The sequence below is a fragment of the Musca autumnalis genome, unplaced genomic scaffold, assembly GCF_047663935.1.
Source record: "Musca autumnalis isolate F117 unplaced genomic scaffold, ASM4766393v1 scaffold_2, whole genome shotgun sequence".
In the NCBI taxonomy this organism is placed as follows: domain Eukaryota; kingdom Metazoa; phylum Arthropoda; class Insecta; order Diptera; family Muscidae; genus Musca; species Musca autumnalis.
Window position 1 is genome coordinate 133972450 of NW_027411755.1, and position 27803 is coordinate 134000252.

Genomic DNA, 27803 nt, shown 5'->3' on the forward strand with positions numbered 1-27803 from the left:
AATTAATTTGACTGAAGACAAGTCATTTCATAAATAAGCTAAAACAACTGTTAACAAAGATATAACGTTAATTTCAGATTCGACTCACGGCGGATCTGGTCTTCGGGATTCATAATATACTCACCAAGGGCTTTCATCCCCAAAAGGAATAATCTCTGCCCCAGATTTTCACCTCCATTTTGTGTCACAGTGTTATTAGGAATTTTTTAAACCGAAATTCTCTCTTTAGGCTTATTTCGCTATAACCTTAATTGATGACCAAAAATTATGAAATGTTTATGTTCAAGGAAGCAAAACATGCAGCGAGTTACACTTTTATGCCATTACTTAAGATTAGAAGTTAATTTAGAATTTCGTTGAAAATCCATATAATTTTTTATTTCTTTATCTTTTCAAAATATTCTGGCTTTTTTCTTTCAATAAAAATAAAGGTTTCATTCAATTTGGAAAAGGTTTCATTTGATTTGGAAAAGGTTTCATTTGATTTGGAAAAGGTTTCATTTGATTTGGAAAAGGTTTCATTTAATTTGGAAATGCTATATACTTTATAGGGTCTCCGACGAATATTTCTATGTGTTACAAACTCAATGACAAATTTAATTATACCCTCCATATTATGGTGGAGGGTATAAAAATACTATGAAATGAAAAAAAAAATCTCAAAAAATTATTTCATTTTGCACGAATGAATGACCTTTTGCCTATTGATAACTAAAATAACTTTTATTCCATTTGAATATTGAAACCACTTCCACAAACCACTTTCAATTGATATGGTATATGGAATAAAGTTTTACATGATATAAAATGATATGTATGTAATGATGTAGCGATAAAATTGGTGAGAAACAAAAGCTTATGTCATTTTTGTTATGTTGTGTGACTTTAAAATTTGTATTGAATTTATATATAAAAACTTTAAAATCTTCTTTTTGCGTGAGCTTTTTATTAAATCACCTAATAATAAAGATTTTATCTAAACATTGGTAAAAGCACATCAAAATATGACACTGGGATACGAGGTTGTAAAAAGTCATAACCCTAATGTATAAACGTAATTGTAAATAAACATTTAAACTGTAAAAATGCACAGTTTTACAGTTTGATTCTTTAAAGTTTAGAAGAGGGTAGAATATTAATTATTCATTGTTACCGGTAATAATTATACTATTGCCACTAGTTTGTCATTACTCCGTGAAAACTGGTCCGAAACGTTAGTCTTTGACATTTCCATTTAAGGTAAACTAATTCGCTGACACGACGAAATACTAATAGAGTATTTAAATGCAATGATGTGTCGCCTTTAAATGTGTCCGTTTTTGTGGTAAAAAAAATTTTGAAACATTTTTTAAATTGAGATTTTTTTGTTTTTACAATAACACTGTGATACATCAAAATTGTGCAGGGGTTCTGATGTACAGTATAGTCTCGATAATCCGGACACTCGTTAATCCGGACAACGCGGTAATCCGGACACTAGAATTTTTTACATTGTAGACTCGGTAATCCGGACATCACATATTTTTCTTACCTCGATAATCCGGACATCAATATTTGTTTCCTATATTGAGCATTAGATTCTTATGTATTTCATTGACCTTTTCCGTTTTTAACAAAAGCAATAGGTGTATAAATAAGAAAATTTAAGTTTTTCACAGTTTTCAGTCAAAATCTCGACTTACTAGATATCCACTGTCAATTCAGTTATATAGCCAATATGGAATTAACTATCTGAATCTGTAAAATAATGTTCCTATCGTTCAACCATTGATGACTGGCTATGATAACACTATGCAACACTGAAAATGCAAACAACTTCTAGTATGCATTTTTTGAAAGTACATATTGAGACTACAAAAACCCTAGTAGGGTTTTGCCTTGTCAGATCCAGTTCAGATTTTATGGCCTCATCTAAACCGGGCTAAAACTACAGTTTTTTTGCATTTATCATACCATTATCTCAGAAACGATTATGAATTTATCCTTGCTGTTTTTGGGAATACTGTAGCCCTAAACTAGTAGAATTTATCTATTGAAAGGACCACATAAGAAAAACTCCACCTAGAGCATCAAAATCGATAAAATATAGACAATTTTACATAATTGCTGAAATTCTGGTCAGTATCAGCTAAACTATTGGATGTTGAACCAAGTAACCTTTTGCGGAAATATTCCAAATAAAGTTCTCAGCAATTCTTCTGAACATTCAGAAACTCTAAAATGCTTACTTCATGTTGTTTCGGCGGTATTTTGCATCACATCTTTTACAACACGTATTCCAAACACAGTTCACACCAACAGTTTATTCTCGCATTTAGGATTTCACCACATTATTGACATATTTATTAAATGATCGTTGAAAATTATACGGAAAACAACGTGATAGGGGCATGACATGTTCTGAAGAGTTGTGGATTACATTCCAGCGAATATTTTTCCAAAAGAAAACATAAAGATAAAATTAACGGTATTGTATAAATGTGTAAAAATTATGGAAGTTTTCGATATTTTATAAAATTTAAGCCAATAAATGTAGTTTTTCAAGTTCATTATTTCTTTAAATATTTTATTCTTGTCTTTATCTACAAATTTGCTTCCGAGGTCAGATGAAGATTCACATAGGTTTCAGAGATGTAGCCCAGAATTGCTTAAAAAAGTTAATAAACCATGTTCAGATGTGGCCATAAAATCCAAGCTGGATCTGACACAACAAAACCCAACTACGGTTTTTGTCGTTTGGGTCTGTACTTTCAAAAAATCCTCAGCTCAAATTGTTTGCACAAGAAAAAAAATCACCTAAATTATGCTGGAGGAATATAAAACGTAAATTTGGTAGCCAGGGAAGCTGCTTCCGGTCTTAAAATGGTCGCAAACCACAATATTTGCTTAATATGAATTTGTTTACCTTATATGTCAGGTTATTATCTAGTAAAAGTCCATTATTAATGATTTAAACGTACAAAATTATTTGTTTTTGTTATTACTCGGTAATCCGGAAAATTCGATAATCCGGACACCGCCGAAACATGTGGTGTCCGGATTATCGAGATTATACTGTACCAATTTGGTATTTTGGAATTCATGGAAGGCGAAAATACCTCTGGTTCCAGAACTAAAAACTGTTCAGATTTTTTTTTTGCCTAACAAAAAAAAAAACATCGCACAATTTATATGGAAATCGTTCACCACTTTTACTACTTTTCCAAGTTTTACCACTTTACAAAGAACGGGGACAGGCCATATACATATTTCTTAACATTGGAATCCACAGTGCGTATGATTGTTATTATTATATTGCTAATTAATCACAGTCATACGCTCTGCGTTCCAATGTTAAGAAATGTGCAGGGCAATCATGAATATTTCCCTCGGAATTTTTCCGCGCGGAAAATAATTTAGAAATGTGAAATTCTTTAAAAATCAATATTTTAAAACGTGGAAAACTACTAAAATCAAAAAATTTTGGAAAATTCTCGACTAATCGATAAAAATATTCCCTTTTTGGACATAAATACCATGATTGCCAGATAAAGTATTAATAACATGTAAAAGATAGTTATTTTATTTTTGCCTTATTAAAAACAGGCAAAGGTAATTTTATAGTGATATTTTTATTAATTATCTTTTTTTCCCACCTTATTTGTATTTGCTTTTCTGTAACAGAAGATTTGATCAACAGTCTTTGGATGTTTCGACATGAATGATTTACGTATAAATGGTAGTTACCAATTTTGGCCTTCTTCCATCCACTAAAATCACATTCCTATATGCCTGACGATCGTACTCAACCACCAGCGAAATGTAGAATAATGCCTGGATGTGTGGGACTTCGGTAGACTCCTAATTTTTCAATGTAGCTCTTAGGTCATTAAAGTTGGAGTCGAAGGAGCATTATTTAAAAATCGTTAAGTTATTTTTATACCATCCACCATAAAATATATTGTGAACTAAAATGAATTAACTAATTTCCTTTCCTGTCCACAATTTTACGTGGAGAATTTTTTCGACCACTGATACCCCAAATGCCTAAATTAGCCCAGAAAATGTATCTAAAACGGTATTCAATCGGTCGGTAACTTTTACATAGGGGCTACAGAAAAGTGTGCGCCTTCATTGAAAATTTTTGATGTAGAAGTTTTGTGATAACTAGGATACTCAATTGTCAAATACGAGATAGTTCAGTCAACAAATGTAGCTTAAAATTTCAATACGCTTAAAATCGGGAGGTACTGTTATATGGAAGCTACCCCTAAACATGGACCTATGCTGACAATTTATTTTAGAGAAGTTTTGTGACCAGTACCTTTATATGCGGTTAGAATATGAACATATGTTGCCAATTTTGGTGTAAAAGTCTTGCGACCACTTGTAATCTCAAATGTCAAATTACCGCAATTTCGGTAATAAGTGTAACTAAAATCCTCAAAATACTTAAAATCGGGAGGAACAGTTATATGGGGACTATAACACAATATAGACCTATAATCGCAATTTTTGGTGGACAATTGTTGTTATCACTAGGAACTAGAAAATGTCACATTGTTTAAAAAGTGTAGCTAAAATCATAAAATCATGACCTGTTCATGGAAAAATACACTCGGACGATACAGTGATTGCAATAGACGAAAATGGTAAAATCTACTCAGAATTTTTTTCTCATCAAGAATATGTACACTTTATAGGGTAGCAAATGATTATTTCAATGCGTTATACTATGGTGGACGGTAGAAAAAACATCAAGTTAAAATATATGGACTGGAGTCTCCGAATCCCTGCATATATTTTTTACAAGTTTTCAAGGGCCATTTTCCCCTAGAAGTTTGTTATTAATTACACTGTGAATTCGCGTGACTTTTTTCACTCGCTCCTTTGAGTTGAAACGACAGAGTAAGGCTATTAGCTTTTATGCGAATTGTAGCTAATCCACTGTGAAGCATCTTGAAACGAGATGATTTAACTTTCTACAGAACCACAGTCAAAATAATGTCTGGTTTCTTGTTTAGGTGTTGTTGCGTATCTTTTCCTAACATTTTTAGTAAGTCTTATGCCACAAGGTGAAAATTTCTATACGAATTTTTTCTTCAATTATCTTTTGAACTTTCACAACTATCTAAAAGCAGAAACTTTCACTCGAAAGAGAATTAATTAATTAAAAAAATTCATTATAAATGACCTTCGCCTTAATAAGGCAAAAATAAAATAATTTCAGCATGAGCCAGTCTGGGATTCGAACCTGGGTCTCCGACAACTGCGTGTCAATTTTGCCGGCGTCTTAGCGTTCTGACCCTCCATCAATTTGTCAAAACTCTAGTAGACAATAATAGATGATCAAAAATCTTCTGATATAGAAGAACAATTAAAACTTACCATAGTATTTGTGAACATTGAAAAATGGGATTACCAAGCGGGACTATAGGAAAAGCTTGGAGTTTCCATTAACTGACATAATTTCGCATATGCATTTATCTAATGAAGTGCGATATACATACTAGTTACCAAGCTTTGCCTTCGTCTGCCACAATAACAACATCCTAATACGCCTGAAGATCAGCTTAACCACCCGTGAAACGTAGCGTAATGGTTGGATGCGTGGGACTTCGGTAGACTCCTAATTTTTCAATGTATCTCCTTAGATCATGAATGCTCAACTCGAAAGAGAATTAATTAATTGAATGAAAGTTTCTGTTGTTTTTTCATCCATTTTGCTTTACATTGTCAATCTTTCTATCATTTTTTTATTTAATATCAAAATTTTGTCAAAAAATACATAATGATAAATAAATACGATGAAATTAATTAAATAAACTATTGTCATGTATATCATTTGTATGTTCCCTCTTCTATAAGATGGGAAAGTTTTTAGTGCAAATTTCACCGTGTGTCACAAGACTTATTAATTATCTCTTATTAATGCTTATGAATTCAAGTGTCACTTTAATATAACTTTATCACTTTAATCGTTCAGTTGATATTGTCTACAACTTTTATTTGGATATGATTACTTAACATTTTTTTACTTTATCTATTTACAGGTAAGCTTTAACAAATTATCATGGATGTAAAAATTGTCATTTAGGATTATAAATGTAAGTATAAGTTTCATTTAACAAACAAGAACGTGAAACTGATAAGAATATACAAGATATACATTCTTAAAAATAAGTAAAGAAATTTAAAAATTGAAATGAATTAAGTCTACCCTGCAAAGAAGTTATTACCAGGTAATGACTTTATTCAGTAAATTTTGGCAGTAGTAAATACATACAAATTCACCGTAAAAGTCATTATTTTTACATGGTGATGTCATAGGAAGGAAGCACTTCCTTAACTATGTTTGTTAAGTACATATTTAACAAGTAAGCAAAGGCTGTAGTCGGACGGGGCCGACCATGTTATACCCTACACCACAACCTCTAGGAATTAGCTATGTGCAACCACTTTGCACTTAGAATGTCGGGGTATGATTCCCAGACCTGGCCACATCAAATTTTCAACGGTGGCATAATACCCCTTTATAATGCTGCCGATATTTCCTGAGTATTTCAGCCATGAAAAACTTCTCTACAAGTGGCAAATTAGGACACGCCTTTCGGATTCGGTGATAAAAAATACGTCACATATCAATAACATAACATGAATCCATTGGTATAAGATCCCTTGTCCCTACTGGGATATTTGTGGAACAATTATATAAATTATACACTTCTAAGCAATATTCCAAAATTGGATAATTCACATTGATTGTGGCTTTATTGAAGATCTATCGTACTCACATATGCTTGGTAATGCACGCAGTTTTGTGATTTTCAGGGCATTTCGACAATAGTTCATTGTGGTTATATACATATTTTATACCGATAGAAATAACTAATAATGAATAGAAATTCAAATAGTTTGCATGCAAACAAATTTATAAATCCCAAAATTATTCATATTCAATTACACACCAAGTAAGATAGTATAAGTCAGCTCCGCTAACGGTGATATACTCTCAGCATCTGAACAAAAAAAAGAAACAAACACAATATTTATGCCGTATAAAAAATATATATATTTTGTATTTTGTAGTTATCGTAATGTAAGGCTATACCAAATCAATTGTAATAAGCTAACTTCTGATTTTTGAAAAAGTTTGAGAATTATTTTTTGGAAATTTTGGACCATTATCTCAGGAAGTATGGATTTACTCCGGAAAAATTGTACCGTTGTAATAGGTACCGTGAAAAGAACCTTCTTCTAAAAATGCAAATAGAAACGAGAATGGTCCTCAAACTGCACTATTCCCAAATTTTGTGTAGGAGGTACTCGAAGGGACCGATATAGTCCATATCACTGTGTGTATTTTTTTGAGTCATGTTTTATTAACCATATTCTGACTCCACAGTGTGATAGAACACCAAAAATTAGAAGACACGTGTTTCGCCGTTTTTCTCTATATCATCGAAATTCGCGGTTATAGGCCTCCAAAGGTTTTAGGCTATGATGTAAAAAGGGTTATTTAGTCAGGACTATATCTTCCAAACCGTTAGGAAATTTGAATTTATCTCAGAGGCAAAGTTGTAGTTCTTGTCTTAAAGAACAAAAATTGTGAACACATGTAATCCATCAAACTTCGTCGGCAAGGTCAAAATCGCCATGGTCAAATTTCTTTTAAAATTTTTTCTCAAGTTTTGTTATACAGCTATCAAACAGATCAAATTTGAAGCAAACATCCAACTACAAAAATGTACCTCAGATCTCAATAAACATCTTTCTAGAATATACGAACTCTGTAGAAACGGATCTTAATGGGCAAAATAAGAAAACAATTGCGATTTTTATCCTCTTTTCTCGGCTTCTGCTCCAATCACAATAGTGTAGCAAAGCCATCACTAAACATCTTTCTGGAACATGCGAAATATCTATGAACGGTTCTTATTGGTAAAAATAGCAAAAATCTTATGAAAATATCAAATTTTTATACTTTTTTCTCCGACTCTGGTCCAAAGATACGCAACCGCCCAAAAATTAAGGATGCAGTCAACTACAACCTTAGATTTCAACAAACAAGTTTCTAGAACAAATGAAGATTCAAAATTTGGTTCTAATCGGTGGATCCGTTCGGGAGTATTTGTATTAACCTAAAGGCAGAGGCTACAAAATAGGTGGCGAAGCGACCCCATGTTGCAATATTTGTATAAAAATTCAATTGGACAACTGAACTGAAAATTTCTCTGTCATGATTGAGAAAATTTGTAGTATGAGAGGAAATTGTGGTTCTATACACAAAACCCATTATATATAAGGCAGTATGCCCGTCATTTAGCAGACACATTATTGCAATTTGCATCAGGGGAAATATCAGTATTTATTTTTCCATATGCAGGCTACTTTGCCGGTATATGCCATCCAGCAATAAAAATTTGTATATTTTTCATATAAAAGTTATGGTCCATTTCACCCGCTAAATAACATCGGATCATCATCCAAAATTGTAGGCATATTCTTCGACCTAAACCCTTACCTCGTGCAAAATTTCGTGACTATTGAGCTATAATTGCGACCTCTAGTGTGCTTATGATTACACTTCAAGCAAAAAACTGGATATATTGGGCTGTAACTCTGTTATCTGACCGCGCAAATCAATATAATTGACATCAATGGAAAGGGCAAGAGTTGGTCTTTCAAATATTATTTACGTGTGCGGAATGTGTCTTCCAGGAATAAAGATATAGCCGGTATATTAAAAATTTTCACAATTTTCACACAAAAGTTATGGTCCATTTAACACTCTAAACATCATCCGATCACCATCTCAAATTGCAAGCATCTTCTTTGTCATATACTGTTACCTTGTTCGAATTTTCGAGGCCATCGGACTATTATTGCGACCTACAGAGCAGCTACAAAATCGGATAAAAATTATGTTTTTGGTCCATTTCACCCGCTAAATATTTCACGATCATCACCATTTAAAATAGCGATCTATTCTGATGTGAAACCGACCTCCATACCAAATTTCGTGACGATCGGTCCATAATTGCGACCTGGAGTTTGATTACAATTTATAATGGACAGACGGACACACGGACGGACGGACGGACGGACAGACACACATCTCAAAATCGCTTTATCTCGCCGAGATATGAAGATTGGTATACCACATTGGGGGTCTCCGACGAATATTTCGCGGTGTTACATGAATTTTTTCCAAAACAAACTTATAATACCCTTTCCACATAGTGGTGTAGGGTAAAAAAATGTGAACTTTGACCGCGATTTTTTTAAAAATCCCTCCAGTGATTTTTTCTTGTTTTTGAATTTTTCTCATCAATGAACATTTCTGTTTCAGTGGGTTTCATTTTAAGTTAGTTAAGGGCAACGTACATTACATTGTTTTATAAGGAGGCGATACAGTCAGTTCATTGTCCCAATTTGAACTTCTATATCTCAAAAATGGTAAAACCTACGAAAATACTACTAATGTAAATTTTGAAGATCATTTTCACTGCTACAAATTTTTTTTAGTCCCATTAAGATAGAATTTGCGTTTTTCAAGTAAAACCATGAAAATGCCTCCGGCAATTTTATTTTGTTTTTTGATTTTTCTCACCTATGAACATTGTAGTTTCAGAATCCGCAAAAACTTCCCAGGTGTAGGCACCTTTCATTTAAGTTTAGTTCAGGCGCACCGTGCTATACAAGCTACAAACTTAAAGATTTTACCGTTTTGTTTACCATCTTGCCTAAACACACCTTTCGGTCAACTACTTCACTAACAAAATACAATCGATTAAAATGCAATAAAAGAACCGTTTCAGATTTAAAACTTTCAACATATCGATGTCATAGGATAAACTAACGAGAATCCCCTATCAATGTTCACATTATTCCAACTTAAAAAGAACATGTGTATATGCAAGTTCAACTTTTGGCTATCGAACTTTAACTACTTTTTTGTTCAACAAATATATGCAGTAAAACTTTTAAGTACTCCATATGATACACAACAAAATTCACAGGAGCTATTAATAGACATCTCTACTAATTTATAACTAGATACATATATTAGGTTGTTCCGCAGCTGAGATGCACACTTTTGCTGGTTATTATATAAAATCATACAGTAATAAACCTGCGGGGCTTTTCTTAACAGGTTAAAAAATTATTAGTTATAAATGCATTATTCTACAACTAACTAAAAATTTATTGAAAAGCCATCTATAGATCAATCACATTGAACACTAAAAAATGGACTACTGACTATATCTGCATTACTTTTCAACTAATTATCAACCAGTCTGAAAATAGTCAGTTACAAAGAAATTATTCTACAACTAACTATAAATTAGTTGAAAAATCATCTAGAAATCAACCAGTTGAAAACGTTGAATGTTTAACAGTGTGTTTTCGACGCAAATAATTCGCATGTACTCATTCTTACTTATTTTGATATAAATGCAACATACAATTTTACAAACTAGTTTTCATAGACTCGACATACCAAGAGAGGAGCAACAAGGAAACATAACTTAGAAACAACTTGTGTAAAAATAAAAAGTCAAAGACAAAAGCAAAAATGATAAAGCAAAAAAATGATAAGTAAAAAGGGTTTTTTTCATTCTTTTTAAGACAGAAACAATATTTTAGATTCACTTTGGGAATTTTGTTGAGATGTGCGTTTACTTACTTAAAGTAAATCAGATTAATCTCAGATTTGTTGTTTTTAAATTTAGATACAACAAGTTTTTAAAGTGGGTGTAGTCTTCTCTGCCTTTCCCGAAAGTAAATCAATTTTAACTACACACACTTTAATGGGTACTTTGCACGATATGTTATTTTACATATATGTTGTCACTTTGCATATACATATAAAAAACATATCGTGTAAAGTACCAATAAACAACTTTTTGTTAATTTCTCGTTGGAAAAGAGCTTAATGACAGTTTATTTTTGCAAAGCCGAAAATTCGAACCCACAAAACTACCAATATGTGATATGCATGTTTCGCCTTTGGTAGAGGCTCTTCTGACATATCGGCTGTGGAACGGCTTCCCTGCCATCGAAGTTTTCTTCTTTCAAATGCATTTTTGTTTTGTTTTTTACAACAACAATGGGTATTTGCCCATTTAGTTGTGCTTTCATGACAAACGCTTAGTGCTGCCTTTGAAAGTAATGAGTTTGGCTCTGAACGCTAACACGCCGTGACAACACCTTTATTTCTTGTGTTTTTCAAGGACCTGGGTTCAAACCCAAACCTGGCTCAGCTGATTTTATTTATTTGAAATTGTTGCCTATTAGGCGAAAATCATTTTTAATATTAATTTTTAATTAATTTCTCCCTGGAATCGATCTTAATGACCGCTTATTTTTGCAAGTAAAAAAAGAAAGCCGAAGATTCGAATCTTCGTTTATTTTTGCAAGGAAACGGACTATAAATCGGTCAAAAATAGTTAGTTTATAACCAGTTAAAAATAATGCAGAGATGCACAATTGTACACTGCCTACCTCATAACCATGTCAAAATAGTTAGTTGGCGTAATGGAAAATAATCGACAAATAACTAGTTGTGGTTATTTTTAAACTAGTTAAAAGTTACTTTCAAACTAATGTATTTCCCCGTAGGTACCAAATATTTTTTTACGGATCAAAAGTTAAGTTGTGTTGAAATAAAGTCCGCCCTGCAAAAAAATCGTAAATGAATAAGATTGTTAGAGTTGGCAATGCCATCTGTCATTTCGTTTGTAACACATCGTTCCGTCCGTCCGTGAATACAACACTCCTAAAGAGATTGTAGGTAAAGATGCAATTTTTACAGCCTGTTTTTGTAAAAATGGTTGCCTGTCACACGAACCTTTCGTACTAAAACGTATACGTTCAAAATTTGGTTCTTGTAAAATTTTACGAACCATTCGTTTTTATCTAAAAGCTTTCTCTATAGCTCTATTTCAGAAAAGCTTTTATACTTCAGGGTTTCTATAATACTTATTTTGTGAATTTTGCATAGGCATCTGTACGTAATATGTGTTACTTGATGGCAACCCCGATAAACAGATGACAAACAAAAAAATAAGAAAAAAATGTAAACAAGTTTGTCAAAAAATAATTGTGATAATATGAAGAAACGGATGTACATATACGCGAGTGGTTCTATGGTAATAAATAAAATTGCATTCCCCACCAGTTTTCGTGTGCTTTGTGCCATTTATTACTCACATTATTTAATTTTCGTTCAAAACGATGGGTCTTTTCCATTCGTTTATTTTTGACGTATTCGTTCGTCTGATTTTGTTACGAAAACCAAAAAAATTACGAAAATAAAAAGCTTTCATTTGTTTGTCACACGAATACAAACGTCAATCGCTATGAAAACAAAATTGTGTTTTCATTCATGAAATCGACGAACGAATGGTCAAAAACTGTTTACAAAAACAGGCTGTTAATATAACCCCCTGATTTTCGCCTTTTTTGCAATTTGATCACTTTATTTTATTTTTCATACGAAAACAACTGCAATTCGTAATTTAAGGTTCCAAGGGGTCAGAAAACGATACCGCCCTATGCACTGTAGGTAATTTGCCCTGTTTTTGACACAAAAATTAATAACAGCGGAATTAAAGGATTTTTTAACTTTTTAAATTATTTATGTGTAAAAGTGAGATAAAACAAAGATTTTTTACAGATAAATTCGGATATAAGGAACAATGTATATAATATTATAAGCAACTACGTATATAATAAACAAAGCTATTTTTTTCAATGCCATTTTCATTAGTTTTCTTATACACATCAAATTGATGAAAACGATCACGATAGTAAGTAACACAAATTTTATCCCCGCGAGTAGATTTTCCAATGAATTGTTACTACAGTTTTGTATATGTTTTGAATATACGTTAATAAAGACGAGTTTAGTACTCCTTTAAACCGTACCAATGATTAATATGTAATAGAGAGATAAAATAAAGCTTACTACTGCCGCACCGTTTATAGGAAACCACGGATATACCGAACAATTTGTCGCCATTACTTATTTTACTTGCAATGAAATTGTAAACAACAATATTTTTACATTTATTATTTACTTCCTCAAACCAAACTTCCTCAATTTTAAGACTTTTTATTGAAAAGTAACCTAATAAAATCTCATAGATATCAAAAACCGGGCTAAATCGGGTTTTGAAACCTAGTAATACCAATGCAGAAGACTTCCAGTAATGTGTTATAAGTGGCAAAATCACGGCCAATTTAGTATAAGTCTATATGAAGTGAGTTTAAGAATAATAAAATATTTATTTCTGACTTTTTGTGTTTTTTGGTCGCTACCCAAAATGTTAAAGCTATATTATATATTAAATAAATTCCTCTCGCAATTTCCAATCTATTCCATTTTACATATATTTATATTTGGTTTATTTTTCCGCGGTTTTAAATACATTGAAATATGCCTTACAATATATATTTTTTTAGTTCTTCTTCGAAATTCTCACTTTGACTGCAATTTAAACCGCGATAATGACGCTATTTTGAAAGATATCATTCATATTAATAAATTTTGACATGTTCTTTTTTCAATGCTAACTAAAAAATTATTATTATTAAAAGTTGCAAAATCGACTTTTTGCCTCAAAAACAGGGCAAATTACCTATAGTGCTATTTGAAGGCTTTTAAAGGATTTTGTTGCTTAAGTGGCTGAAACATGGTACTGAGGCCTCTAAATAGGTAGAAAACCTTCACGTCTCCTCAATATAGGTTCTATATGTATGTTCATGATATATACATTTAATATGGGTACCTCCAGATTTTATGTATTTTAATGGTTGTAAACAAATCGTTGAAATGCACATAGGTTTGAATCAGGAAATTTTTGGCCAAAACCGTATTTTTGAAGTTTCGAAATTTTAAATTTTTTTTGCACAGAATAAAAAAACACATCAATTCATCTGAAAATAATTAGTTTTTGTAAATAACGTTAGTATTCGTTGATTGGCGCAGTACCAAAGTTGACACTTTTTTATGTAAAAATAAAACAGACTTTGTGCTGTAAAATATACAATTTTTGTTGTATTGCGTCGCTGCATAAATATACAGAAGTGAGACCAAAGTTATTATGAATCGGGAAGCTGTTAACGAGTACTTTCATAATATTTACAAAAAGAACGATGTAATTTGTAAAATTAGCGTAATAAAATCAATGTTTTTATATATATTAAAAATTATTTTTTACAAATATTTTTTAAATATACTTAAACTTTTAAAAAAATGTCCAAATATGTCCACCTCCAAATCGAATTTGAAAGATAGCAGGGGGTCTGTGCAAATAATTTCAGAAGTAAAATCGTGCTCAAATTTGCCACAGTTAAAATAAAGTGGATTTTTCTATTTTAAGATGGGAGAATTTTTTGTAAATACCTGTTGTGACTGTACGTAGTATCCAATTGAAATAGAACGGTAATACCCACATCTATCAACCGATTTTCCTTAAAATTCATATTTTAGGGTTCCAGAGTGTAGAAAACAAGTATGTATAATTTTTTTGAAAATAGGTCCATTTTTTGTCATTGCCCCCACATAAAAGTACCGTCCGATTTTAGATATTTTGTGGATTTTAGCGACACTTTATGACCGATTCGTCTGAAATTTGGTCTTTTGACCTCTTGGAAGATATGAATCCTTCGTACCAAAAATTATTAACATAGGTCAATGTTTTGGTTTAGACCCCCCACAACGGGACCACCCTGTTCAACAAATTTTGGCAGTTTTTGGTCATTTTGGTCGATAAAACGTAAGAATTGCTGTTTGTACACATTTATTATAAATAATAATTAATTTCAATACAAAATGGACGTTGAAATAGTTTTGGCCAGAAAATTTGGATTTGGGACCATTGTGAAATGGAATGACTGTAACATGGTAATTTCGATTTTGAATGTGAATGTGAGGAAAACATTGATGTCTCATTCGACTTAAACTTTGTTCAAAAGAAAGTAATATTCTTCAGTTGGCACATTCCACTTCTCCTAGGAATAAGTATTGACGTGGCGGAAGAGCAGAGTACTTTCCATTTTACTTCAATACAACTCATGGTAGACGGTACAAAATGTTCGCTTTATATCGGTACTCTTTGTCACTGTGCACTGTAACACTGTTGTAACGGTATATGATATGTTTCTAAGTTTATCTCCAACTCTAGGAATGTGGCTGCTTCGATGGGTTGTAGTCAGATGTTTTGTACGGTGTCATCGATCCTCGCCGTATAGGAATTTAGATGACTGCACAATCCCGAGAGTAGTTGTGCCAAAACTAATCTGGTTAGCTGTCACTGACGCTCCTCAGCTGCGATAGATGGGGTGTTCTCCGTGGACCGCATTCACATGATTGTTGTTTATGGCATCTGTGACTGCGTCTGTGTGAATGCTATTTAAACCTGCTTGACAGGCTTGTTGATCTAGGGGTTCTCTCTTGTAACGTTGGATCTCTCTTTCTGGATTATGAAGATCCCTCCTCACATGTCTGGGTAGGCGATCCTATCCACCATATGATGATTAGGAGGGCTCTCATGATAACAGCCGAGAATGTACTTCGACGAGAATGTACATGCCTTTGTCTCCTTAAGGAGATGGTCCATTGAGGAGGCACCCTGTTGCAGTTTTCAGGCAGCATTTTGACAAGTTGGAATATTTTTCCATCGCGTTACACTTATATGCACCGGTGGAATACAGGAGAGGTAGAGGTTAAACTGTTCCGGAGGTATCACTCCACCTTGGGGAATTCCCGTTTCACTCTACGGGATGTGTAGACCTATAACTCATTATCCAACGTTTCAAACTTGGCCGGAGGTTAGTTTACTCGATGTCCTCAGAAATCGTGGAGTGCTTGATAGTATGAAAGGCTTTTGATAAGTCGAGCGCCGCCATCACTGTTCTATCACACGGCTTGCGTGGAGATGGTATGCAGCGCTGTTGTTGTACTGTGCTACTTACGCAACCCACGTGCTGATGATCGGCAACTAGATAGCTATTTCTGAAGCTGGGGAGAATTAAAGTCTTAAAGGTCTTTGCTCCCTGGCTTTAGTAGCGGGACCACCCTCCCCATTTTTCAGACATCGGGGACGATAGCATCAGTTTGAGAACATCAGTGAGGTACTCTTCTTCCGGCTCATCCAGCTGTTTCAGCATTACAATGGAGATTCCATCAAGGCCAAACGCTTTGGATTATTTTGCGTTCCTGACAACATCATCCATTGTTAACTGTGGTGGTTCATCCTCTTCAAGAGGAGATCTTCGTCAACATAGTCACCACGGGGATGCTCGAAAAACTGTCGATTAAATTAACTTGAGGACATCTTCGGATTAGTCAGCGTACCGTCACCGTTGCTCACAATTCACTTATTTCGGCTATAATGTTGCAACTATTCAGATGATGTAGCCACTTGTTCCACTTATGCTCACCAACCAACTTGTTAACTTTCAGTGTCAGTTCCAAGACTTTGGGGTCACTGGGATTGGCACGACGAAGCTCACCATGCTTATTTGCTAGTCCTCTCCCCTCTGCTGGGAAATTTGGTTTCACTTTGTGTATTCCACCAGCAGGTATATGGCGATGTCTCCTTTCTGCTACCCGAACATCATAATGGTTGGGCCGATTCTGAAGCGGTAGTGAACTTTCTGAAACTAGGCCAATTAGCTTTCCCATGTTTGATGAAAGTGCGGCGTTTAGAGGTGATGAAATCTGACTATCTACTGACGCAGACAATTATGGGGAAATTGTCCGACCCAAGAGAAACGACGGGTTGCCAGGTGACTTTATTTGTCAGACCAGGTGACACTGTGGTTATTTCTGGCTGCTAATTCTGTCGATTAAAATAATTAACTCGATTAAGGTACATGGCGAGCGACAGCAGCAGTGATGATGCAAAACGTAGAGCTATTCGTTTCCGAGGACCGAATATCACAACTCACGATGAGCAATAAAGTCCCTAAGACCAGACGGTTATGACCTTCCAAAAGCGGGCTAATGTAGGCCCTATAAAATGGAGTATATCTATGTATACGTTTAGCATATACCTCGGCAGTTCCACACCTGACTGCTACCCCCATACATTCCATGTACGGGTCATTAGAGCCAGGCTCAAGTGAGACATGTATGTATTGAACAAACTGGTGCACTATGAAAGATAATCCCCCACCTCCACTTTTGGTGCGATCCTTCCTCAGTACGTTTTAACCATCACAATCACAGTTGTTGTTGAAGTTGCTTTCATGTGGGCTCCGGGAAATCGCGTGATGACGACTCACTGGGAGCTGTGTTCGCGCAGCAACCGCGTCCCTGTCGTCTCGCATAATCGAGTCCTGATCAGCCGTGGGATTGACACAATTGGCGTTGAACAACTTGTCGATATAAAATTTTTAAATTTGAAAAAACAATTTTGATAAACCACGAATTCCATAGTTTAAAACAATTCCTTTTAAAGTTTGCACACTCTTATATACATGTCATACAAAATTGAACATAAATTATATCCAATATATTTAAAACGCAATAATATGCAACATTAAATACAACAAATTTATGTTGGAAAAGAGCTTCCAGGGCATAGACCCTCACGTAACCATCGACAGCCAATGAGCCAACCAGACAGAAGAAAAATCTCAAATATCCCACATACACACACCATTCCAGGCATTGTCTACGGCTCAAGTTCATTGAAAATTGGTGATGGTCGGGGGGATGATGGCAAGAGCAGACCAAAAAAGTTTTAATTAAAATTTAATGCCACTCAAGAACCTCATTGTTGAGTCCTTGTTTTACGGTTCAAAATAAATGTCCAAATTCATTATCATTGAATAAAGAAACACAAGAACAACAATGAGAGAGAAAACAAAAATCAAATAAAATAAAGCACAAAAGCTATCTCTGTTCACTGTTGATTTTTGTTAAGCATTGGCGTGCGGCAATGATGACACAAATACCAATGTTGATGATAATCATGACTGACAGCATTATTGCGAAAATCCCAAACTGTTTGTTCCTTCTGTTTATCCCTTTAAGGCACCGTAAAACCCCTTAAGTAACAAAATTAAAAAGGGTATTTATTCGTGTGAAGAGTCCTGCCAGCCTGCCTGGTTGCCTTTCATTCTGTCTGCTCCTGCTTTTTTTGTTGAAATAAGATAAAGTTGGCGGAATTACATTACATTACGGTTTGTTTATATTGTGGCAGGATTCAAACTTAAAATTAAACTTGAAAATTGTTAATTTCGTTTAAGAAGCAGACAATGTACAATAAAAAACTTAAAATTGACTAGCAATGCAAAGGCAACACTTTTATATGTTCAAACATATGCAATTAATTAATTACTTTAGTGTAGTATGTATTTTGCGTATATTGCGCTGTACAACAAAATTAACCTTTTCAAAAATTACAAGAAACCCTGCACGGATTACACTGTAAAACACAAAAAAGAATTACAAGATAATTCGGCCAGATTAAGAAAAAGGACCGAAAAAAGAAGACACGTGTATCGGCGTTTTGAAAGTTTACGTCGGGAAGTAACCTAAATAGGCCTGGCAATTTCCGCCCATTTCTACAGGGTTTGAAATATTCGACAGGTATAAAGTGTCTTTGGCAATATTACTGACAACAATGCGGGTAATCTTTTTAAAACATTAACCACCATGCGAGTCACTAAACGGGTCTTTTTGGTCCCTTTTTTCAAAAACGTTTAAAAACTCCTATAAAATGTGATCGTATCAGATCAAAATATTCTACAAAATTATTTGTCATAAAATTTTACTATAGGTCCCCGAATACACCAAAACTCTAAATCGTAGCTTAACGCCAGGAATTTGCCAAAAGTAAAATCTCGTTTTAGGGTTAATGTTGTACTTTATCTGAGTTTATTAAGTTTTGTCCCACAAAACTTCATTCTAGATAGAAGACGTCAAAGACAAAAATATTCTCCATCAAATTTCAATATAAGTTCAATATAAGCCGAATAAATGAAATATGTATTTGCAATATATATCTTTCATAATTATGAGAGAGGACCGAAAAAGAGGAGACACGTGAATCGGAATTTTGAACGTTTACGTCTGGTAGTAACCTAAAGGGAGGGGTGGGGATGTTCACGCTCACAGAATTGGCCGATGCGCGCAAAAGTTATAGCGGTTTCTATTCTTTTATAAAGAAAAAATATTTTAAAATTTCTTATTTGTTGTATTGAGAAAATGTATGCATATATCAGTAACAGCACTTGACATCCATCCGTAAATGTATCATTATTTCTAAAATTCGTTTTTATTTTCGCCAAAAATAAAAAAAAAAATCTGGAAGCAAATCTAAATTATACTACCTCAGAGTCTGTATAAACCTCTAAAAATAAATTAAAAATACTTACATAATCTAGACAACGCGTAAAAAAAATACGAAACCAAAATTATAAACATTGGCTTTATAAATTGCATATTATAGCAACAACAAAGGAGAAAAAAGCTTATTGTTAAAATAATATTTCAAATATATATTTTTGGTTCGATTAGACAAATTAGAAAAAATATTCCAACTATTTCGCTAAAATCCCAGTAATTAATGTATACTGCTAAAACTTCATCAAGAAATATGGTTTACCATCGCGAAAGCTTAACTTCTTACTGTGATAACTTATAAGGATAGGAAATTAAGAATAATGTTGAATTTACAATCATTCAAAAAAATGTGAGAATTAAGAAGTATGTTATTCGCGAATTAGTTAAAGTCGGTTGATGCACATCCGATTTTGATTACAGCGAACCAATCTCTTTCAATATCAATGTATTTTTCGATGTTTCACTCAGCGGCCATTGTGTGCCTTCAGTTGCATCTCACAATGCCAAAAATATTAAAGTGGGTAAAAGTCGCACAATGTACATACGATTTTGATGCGCACCCGGTTTCATTAGCACCCATCAAAAATACGTCAATGTACACCTATTTCAAAAACAGCCTACTATGAAAAAACGAAAGAAAAGAAAAACAAACCCCTCTAAAGTTGACGAACCCCGCAAACGTTTTAAGGACCATGATCTGCGAATCAGCACCTGGAATGTTCGCACTCTTTATAGAGAAGGTGCAGTCTTCGCATTGGCAGACGTACTTGAAAAGTACAAGACCGATATTACTGCCATACAGGAAATGCGATGGATTGGGAAAGGCGTCACAACAACACCTAAAGGTGACGCACTGTATTATAGCTGCCATGACGTAAAGCATGAGTTTGGTTGTGGATTCGTAGTTAGTTGGAGACTAAAACATCTGGTATCCAGCTTCACCCCAGTGAATGAAAGACTTGCTGCAATTCGAATAAAAGCTAAATTCTTCAACATCAGCTTTATTTGCGCTCATGCTCCCACTGAAGAAAAGGACGAACAGACCAAAGATATATTTTACGAGCGCTTAGAAGAAACATATGACCGTTGCCCTGTCCATGACATTAAAATCATTCTAGGCGATTTTAATGCCAAAATTGGAAAGAAGAATATCTTTGGCCCAACAGTCTCCACAGTGAAACATCTGACAATGGTATGAGGCTGATAGACTTTGCAGCTGCAAAAAACATGGTAGTTAGCAGTACCAGATTTAATCATCTCGATAGTCATAAGGGCACATGGCTGTCTCCAGATCAGAAAACAAGAAACCAAATTGATCATGTTGTGATAGATGGAAGACATTCATCGAGCGTGTTGGATGTACGATCGTTCCGATGCGCAAACATTGATTCGGACCACTACCTTGTTGCAGCAAAGGTACGCACCCGCTTAAACGTAGCAAACAAAGTACGAGCAGACACAACACGAAAGTTAGACATCGGTAAGCTGCAATCACAACACATAGCCACAGCATATTCCACTCAACTAGCTCAATTGCTTAATCAAAGTACTCCTCATCCCGATAACATATCAGCGCAATGGCAAAGCATTGCCCACTCCATGCAAACATCCGCAAAATCCATACTTGGATACCAGAGACCTCCACCAAGGAATCCATGTATGATGAGGAGTGTCGTGCTGCCACCGAAGAGAAAAATGCGGCATATAGGGCTACTTTACAATCCGTAGCAACGCGTAGCGCACGAGAGAGATACAGGGAGAAAAGGAGAGAGGAGAAACGTCTTTTCCGCAGGAAAAAGAGAGAGATTGAAAAGCGGGAGTGTGAAAAAATCGAGATGTACAGGAGCCAGAATGAAGTGCGAAAATTCTACCAAAGAGTCAAGCATCAAACTGATGGCTTTGGCACATCCTCCTGTAGAGACCAGCAAGGTAATTTGGTAACTGATACAGATAGTGTACTCAGGATATGGAAAGAACATTTTTCAAATCTGTTGGTATCCAATAGCAGCGAAGACGACGAAGATACCACAGTCCCAATCCCAGAAGATGGTATTGAATGTATACCGCCCAGCCAAGATGAGGTAAAGACAGCAATAAATCGGCTGAAGAATAATAAGGCAGCAGGGGCCGATGGCTTACCAGCCGAGCTGTTCAAAACCGGAGCGACACGCTGATAAGGTGTATTCATCAGCTAGTTAGCACCATCTGGCAGGAAGAACGAGTACCCGACGATTGGAACCTGAGTATCCTGTGCCCCGTCCACAAGAAGGGAGATAAGACTGTATGCTCTAACTATAGGGGCATAAGTCTACTCCCTATTGCCTACAAGATCGTGTCAGGGATATTGTGCGAACGACTAAAGCATATGGTCAACGAGATAATTGGACCATACCAATGCGGCTTTAGACCTGGCAAGTCCACCATTGACCAGATATTTACCCTGCGACAAATCCTGGAAAAGACCCAAGAGATGCAGATCGACACCTACCACCTTTTTGTCGATTATAAAGCAGCCTTCGACAGCCCGCTGCGTTCAAAGGTATTCCAAGCCATGTCTGAATTTGGTATCCCCGCAAAGCTCATCCGGCTTTGTAAAATGACTTTAACTGACACGAGGTCCTCAGTTAAAATAGGAAAGAACCTCTCCGAAGAGTTTGGTACCAAAAGAGGTTTCAGACAAGGAGAAAGCCTTTCGTGTGACCTCTTCAACATCCTGCTAGAAAAGGTTATACGAGAGGCAAACGTCAAAAGAAGTGGCACAATCTACACCAATAGTCGCATGTTACTTGCTTATGCTGATGATATAGACATCATGGGCCGATTAGTAAAAGAAGTAACTGATACCTTTATAAAGGTCGAAGGAGAATCTCTAAAGTGGGTCCGGCGGTAAACGGTGAGAAGACCAAGTTGATGGTGTCGACGCGCAATGCATCCATTGAGCTTGGACCGACTGTGGATGTTGGTTCCTATAATATTGAGGTAGTAAAAGACTTCGTCTACCTCGGCACCTCCGTAAACACAACAAACGACATCAGTTGTGAAATAAAAAGAAGAATTGTATTGGCCAACAGATGCTACTTTGGTTTAAGTAAGCAGTTTAAAAACAAAGCCACATTTCGCCAAACAAAAATAACGCTCTACAAAACACTGATACTACCCGTGCTGATGTATGGCTCCGAAGCCTGGGTACTTGCGCAAGCAGACATGACAGTGCTTGCTGTGTTTGAGAGAAAAATTCTTCGAAAGATCTACGGACGAATCTGCGTTGACGGTGAATATCGACGTCGCATGAACCACGAACTGTATCTGCTGTACAACGACATCAATATTGTTAAACGTATCGAGATGCAGCGATTGCGTTGGCTAGGCCATATCATAAGAATGAGCGATTATAAACACGCTAAAAAGGCGTATAAATACGGACCGCTTGACGGTGCACGCAGAATTGGCAGGCCAAGGAATAGATGGCGCAAACAAGTGGATGATGAGATGAAAAGGCGCGGTATTCCAGAGTGCGAAGCAACAAATAGAGAGGAATGGAGATCTCTTCTTAGTTCGGCCTATAGAACAAATGTTCTGTAATGGGCCAGCTAAGTAAGTAAGCAAGTACACATTTTCGCAAATATTATAATCGCGTGTAAAGCATTCCATTTATTTAATTTTTTTTAAGAAAATCGCGATTTAGTACGCGGATTTGTCAAAATATATTTTTGCTGATTTTCCGATTTCCAAGGTATCTATATCCGCGGTTTTAGTGGATGGATTCGATAGCGGAAGGGCGCGTAAAAAAACTAAATTTACGCGAGTTCAATGGAAATTGAATGACACTTGTAAATTTTAAATGAAAACAATTGTTTTTTTTGGGAATTTCACGGATCAAATTTTGACTTTAGAATGCAATTACTAGGATACTGTAAGGAGCACATTCATGAGATATACATTAAACGTTGTATAATCACGAGTTCTATAATTCTATAATGAGTTTTGAATATTATCACGTTGCTCGTCCGGATTATTAAAAAATTCAAAAAAACCCCGAAATTCCGGCTTCAAAATGTCAGCATCAATTTTAGGTGGATGCAGTGGATATATCGAAAAATCATACACTAGTATCATGTTGTCCATGGTATATTCTTTGATTCTTTCTGTGGACATAAGTCCATGTAATGTAAGGTTAAGCCAGAAATCGGAAGGGAACATAAAAAAAACATGTTGGCTTCAACCCATTTCTACCTATTTTCCTACATTGATTCCATCACATCTTCCACGAAAATTAATTTTAATGGTCGACATTATGGGATCCCTCCTAAATACTTCATTTTAAAGAATATTATAGAATATTTTAGCAGTTTGCGAATTCTGAATGTGTGGAACTCGGATTCATCGATTGTAAAACATGTTTGGCTTTTACCATATATCTTTATCCTTAAAATTTTTACAAGCGTTTAAAAAATCTATTTCACCAACATTTCTCCATGTACCCACACTTCTTGGTCTATTTGCCTTTGTAAATTGATAATATATAACATACGGATTAAAGACACCAATATACCCTTATCACGATAGAAAAAGTCCGCATTTTTAGCAATATCCATTACTCCAACAAAACCCCACAGTCAAACAAATATGAGCAAATCACTAAACTTCCAGACTATGTTAGCTATTCAAACATTTTATTTGCTTGCAACTCTATATTCTTGTTTCTAGTAGAACATGTTTCTCTTCTCCTGCTTCGTCTTCTTCAACTCCTTTTCCTCTTGAGAGTTTTTTATTCGGACAATGCAAACATTAAAGTTTTTATTTCCGTTCACTAAACTAAAGTAAAAGTCATATGTTTAATTCTCAGCAGCACATAGCAGCACAGGAGTCAGTAATGTTTTTTATACCCTCCACCATAATATGGAGGGTATATTAAGTTTGTTTTTCCGTTTGTAACGCATTGAAATAATCATTTGCGAATCTATAAAGTATATATTATTCTTGATCAGGGCAAAATTCTGAGTCGATCTATGAATGTCCGTCCGTCCGTCTGTGGTAATCACTCTAGCATCCCACCCCATATAACGTACCCCCCCATTTCAGGTATTTTGAAGTTATTAGCCACATTTTCAAACCGAATTAGATATAATTTGACATTTAGGGTTCTTCTTGATTCTTGATGAGGGTAAAATTCTGAGCCGATCTATACATGTCCGTTCGTCTGTGGTAATCCCTCTAGCATCCACTAAAATATAGATAGGACGGAATTTTGGAAAGATGCGTCTTTGTTTGCACGCTGGTCAAGTTCGATGATGGGCTATATCGGTTCACGTTTTGGTATAGCCCCCATATGACGGTACCTCAGATTTCCGGTATTTTGACGTTTTCAGCCTAGTGATAAAAAACTTATATTGCAAAACTTCTGGGCATAGCTCAATGTTTTTGTATAGCCCCCATAAAACGGTACCTCCCGATTTTCGGTATTTTGAGGATTTCAGCTTAAATGATTAACCGAACTAGCTGTGATTTGACATTCGGCCACGAAACTTCTCCACCAAAAATCGTCGACATAGGTCCATGTTTTGGTATAGTTCCAATATAACGGTACCTCCCGATTTTTGGTATTTTAAGGATTTTAGCTACAATTTTTAACCGAACTTGCTATAATTTGACATTTGAGGTGGCCAAGAAACTTCCCCACCATGTTTTGGTTTAGTCCCCATATAACGGTACCTCACGATTTTCGGTATTTTTAGGGTTTTTGCTACAATTTTTAACCGAACTAGCTGTAATTTGGCATTTGACGTTCCTCCTCTTCACTAAAAATCGTCAGTATAGGTTCTTGTTTTGTTGTAGCGCCCATATAACGGTGTCTCCCGATTTTCGGTATTTTGAGGATTTTAGCCGCAATTTTTAACCGGTATTCGGTATTTTGAGGATTTTAGCTAAAAATTTCCCCTAACTAGCTGCAATTTTACATTTGAGGTTCTCTGTGATCACGAAAGTTCTCCACCAAAAATCGTCAACATTGGTTTATGTTTTGGTATAGCTCCCATACAACGGTACCTCCCGATTGTCGGTATTTTGAGGATTTTAGCTACAATTTTTAACCGAACTAGCTGTAATTTGATATTTGAGGTTCTCAGTGGCCACGGAACTTTTCACTTAAAATCGTTGGCATAGGTTCTTGTTTTGGTATAGTCCCCTTATAACGGTACCTCCCGATTTTCGGTATTTTGAGGATTTTAGCTATAATTTATATCCGAACTAACTGTAATTTGACATTTTAAGTTCTCTGTAATCACGAAACCTCACCACCAAAAATCTAACTAGCTGTAATCTGGCGAGGTTATCAGTGGTTACGAAAGTTCTCCACCAAAAATCGTCACCATTGGTCCAAGTTTTGATATAGCCCCATATAACGGCTCATCCCGATTTTTGATATTTTTAAGGTTTTTACCTACAATTTTTAACCGACTACATAGCTGTAATTTGACATTTGAGGTCCTTAGTGGTCATGCAAAATCGGCAACATAGGTACATATTTTGGAATAGCTCGCATACAACGGTACCTCTCGATTTTCGGTATATTGAGGGTCTTAGCTACATTAATTTGACTTTGAGGTTCCCTGCAGTTACAAAACGTTTGATATGCCTCGTAGGTGGTACCATTCACCTGGCTTAACACATTTTTAGATTAGATGAGACAATTCAGGCATTTGGGGGTCCATGGTCGAAAAATGATTCCACCTAAAATTGTGAAAGGAAACTAAATATTCAATTTTATTTAAGACTATGTATCTTATTGTGGAGGGTATAAAAAGTTCGGCCCGGCCGAACTTAACAACTTTTTACTTGTGTTTTTATACCCTCAGCATTTATGCAAACGAGGGTGTATACACTTTCATACGGGCAAAATGTGCCTCATCGAAATAATGGTTTTAGACCCCAAGTATGTTTGGACGAAATGTGTTTCAGACAATTTGGAGTCGATTTAGCAATGTCCGTCCGTCTGTCTGTCTGTCTGGCTGGTGCGGACGATAACTCTCGAACGAATGAACCGATTTGGTCCAAAATTTGGCGTTCGTAATATTTTGTCCAAACTTAGTTTAAGTTCGAAGATGGGTTATATCGGCCCACTCCTTCCGGTACCTCCCCCACAAAAGTACGAAGATGTTCAGAAAATTTGTGCGCACGATAACTCTTGAAGGAAGTAACCAGTTTAGGACGTGGTCCATACTTTGCACATCGTGAAATTTCTACCAAACTTAGATGAGGATCCAATGAGGACTCAATCGGTCCACGCCTTCGGGTACCTCCCACACACAATTTCGGAAAAGTTCAGTTTAGGACCAGCTCTCGAATCGTTTTGATTTTTGTTGTAGCAACTTGTATTTACGGCCCCCATACGGCGGTACAAGTTTCATCAGGGGCAAAACCATACTTCCTGAGAAAATAGACTTAAAGGTTCAAAAAACCCCTATAACACCGTGTGTAGAGGTTGGAGCGCAAGATAACTCTCAAACGGATCTGCCGATTCGATCCAAAATTTGGCCTTCATCATATTTTGTCCAAACTAAGTTTAAGTTCTAAGAGGTAAGGTACCTCCCCCACAAAAGTTCAAAAATGTTCGGAAAAAATGCGCACGATAACTCTTGAAAGGAAGGGCCGATTTGGTCTATACTTTACGCATCCTAATATACGAGGGCAGTTCGGAAACTTCTTAGCCTAGCACAAAAAGCGCGGTATAAACAGAAAAAAGTTAAGTGTTTTGGAAACTTTCATCTCTGTTATGAACGCATGTTAAATTTTGTTTCGATCTCCTTCATATAGAAACAGGTGTTCAAAAAAGACGCATCCGCAATTTTTTTACAATGAAAAAATTAGAAATTCGTGCCGTCATCAAATATTTACATAAAAAAGGTTTATCGGGACAAGAAATTCATAATGATATGGTGAATGTATTAGGTGAAAGTGCTCCTTCATATGCAACAGTAAAAAATTGGGTTGCTGAATTTAAACGTGGTCGTACAAGCATTGAAGATGAACCACGTAGTGGACATCCAAAAACAGCAACAACAACAGAAATTGTAGCCAAAGTGCATGATATGGTATTAAATGATCGACGAATAAAAGTGCGTGAAATTGCTAATATCATGGGCATCTCAAATGATCGAGTCCATTTAATTTTGCATGAAGAACTACAGATGAAAAAGCTTTCTGCAAGATGGGTGCCGCATTTGTTAACAGTCGCATAAGAATGATCATTTCTCAAGCTTGTGTGGATCGTTTTAAGCGAAATAAAATGGATTTTAAGCGTCGTTTCATAACTGTTGATGAGACATGGATCCACCACTATACTCCAGAGACAAAAGAACAATCCAAACATTGGACTGAAGTTGGAGGAAGTGCCCCAAAGAAGGCAAAAACAATTCAATCGGCTGGTAAGGTTATGGCAACGGTTGTTTGGGACTTCAAA

General features: G+C 35.4%; 1 protein-coding gene across 2 annotated transcripts in view; it reads left to right on the plus strand.

Moving 5' to 3' along the window:
* The window catches only part of LOC141394647 (uncharacterized), a 992399-nt gene that overhangs the window by 826287 nt on the left and 138309 nt on the right, over window positions 1–27803 (plus strand). The window contains exon 13 of one of the 2 annotated variants that reach the window (XM_073969386.1): window positions 6033–7020. The exons of the other annotated variant lie outside the window; for it this stretch is intronic. Coding sequence (XP_073825487.1) covers window positions 6033–6043 — 11 coding nt within the window. The 3' untranslated portion in view covers window positions 6044–7020. Of the gene's footprint in view, window positions 1–6032; window positions 7021–27803 lie in introns of those variants that run through there. 2 annotated transcript variants of the gene reach the window in all.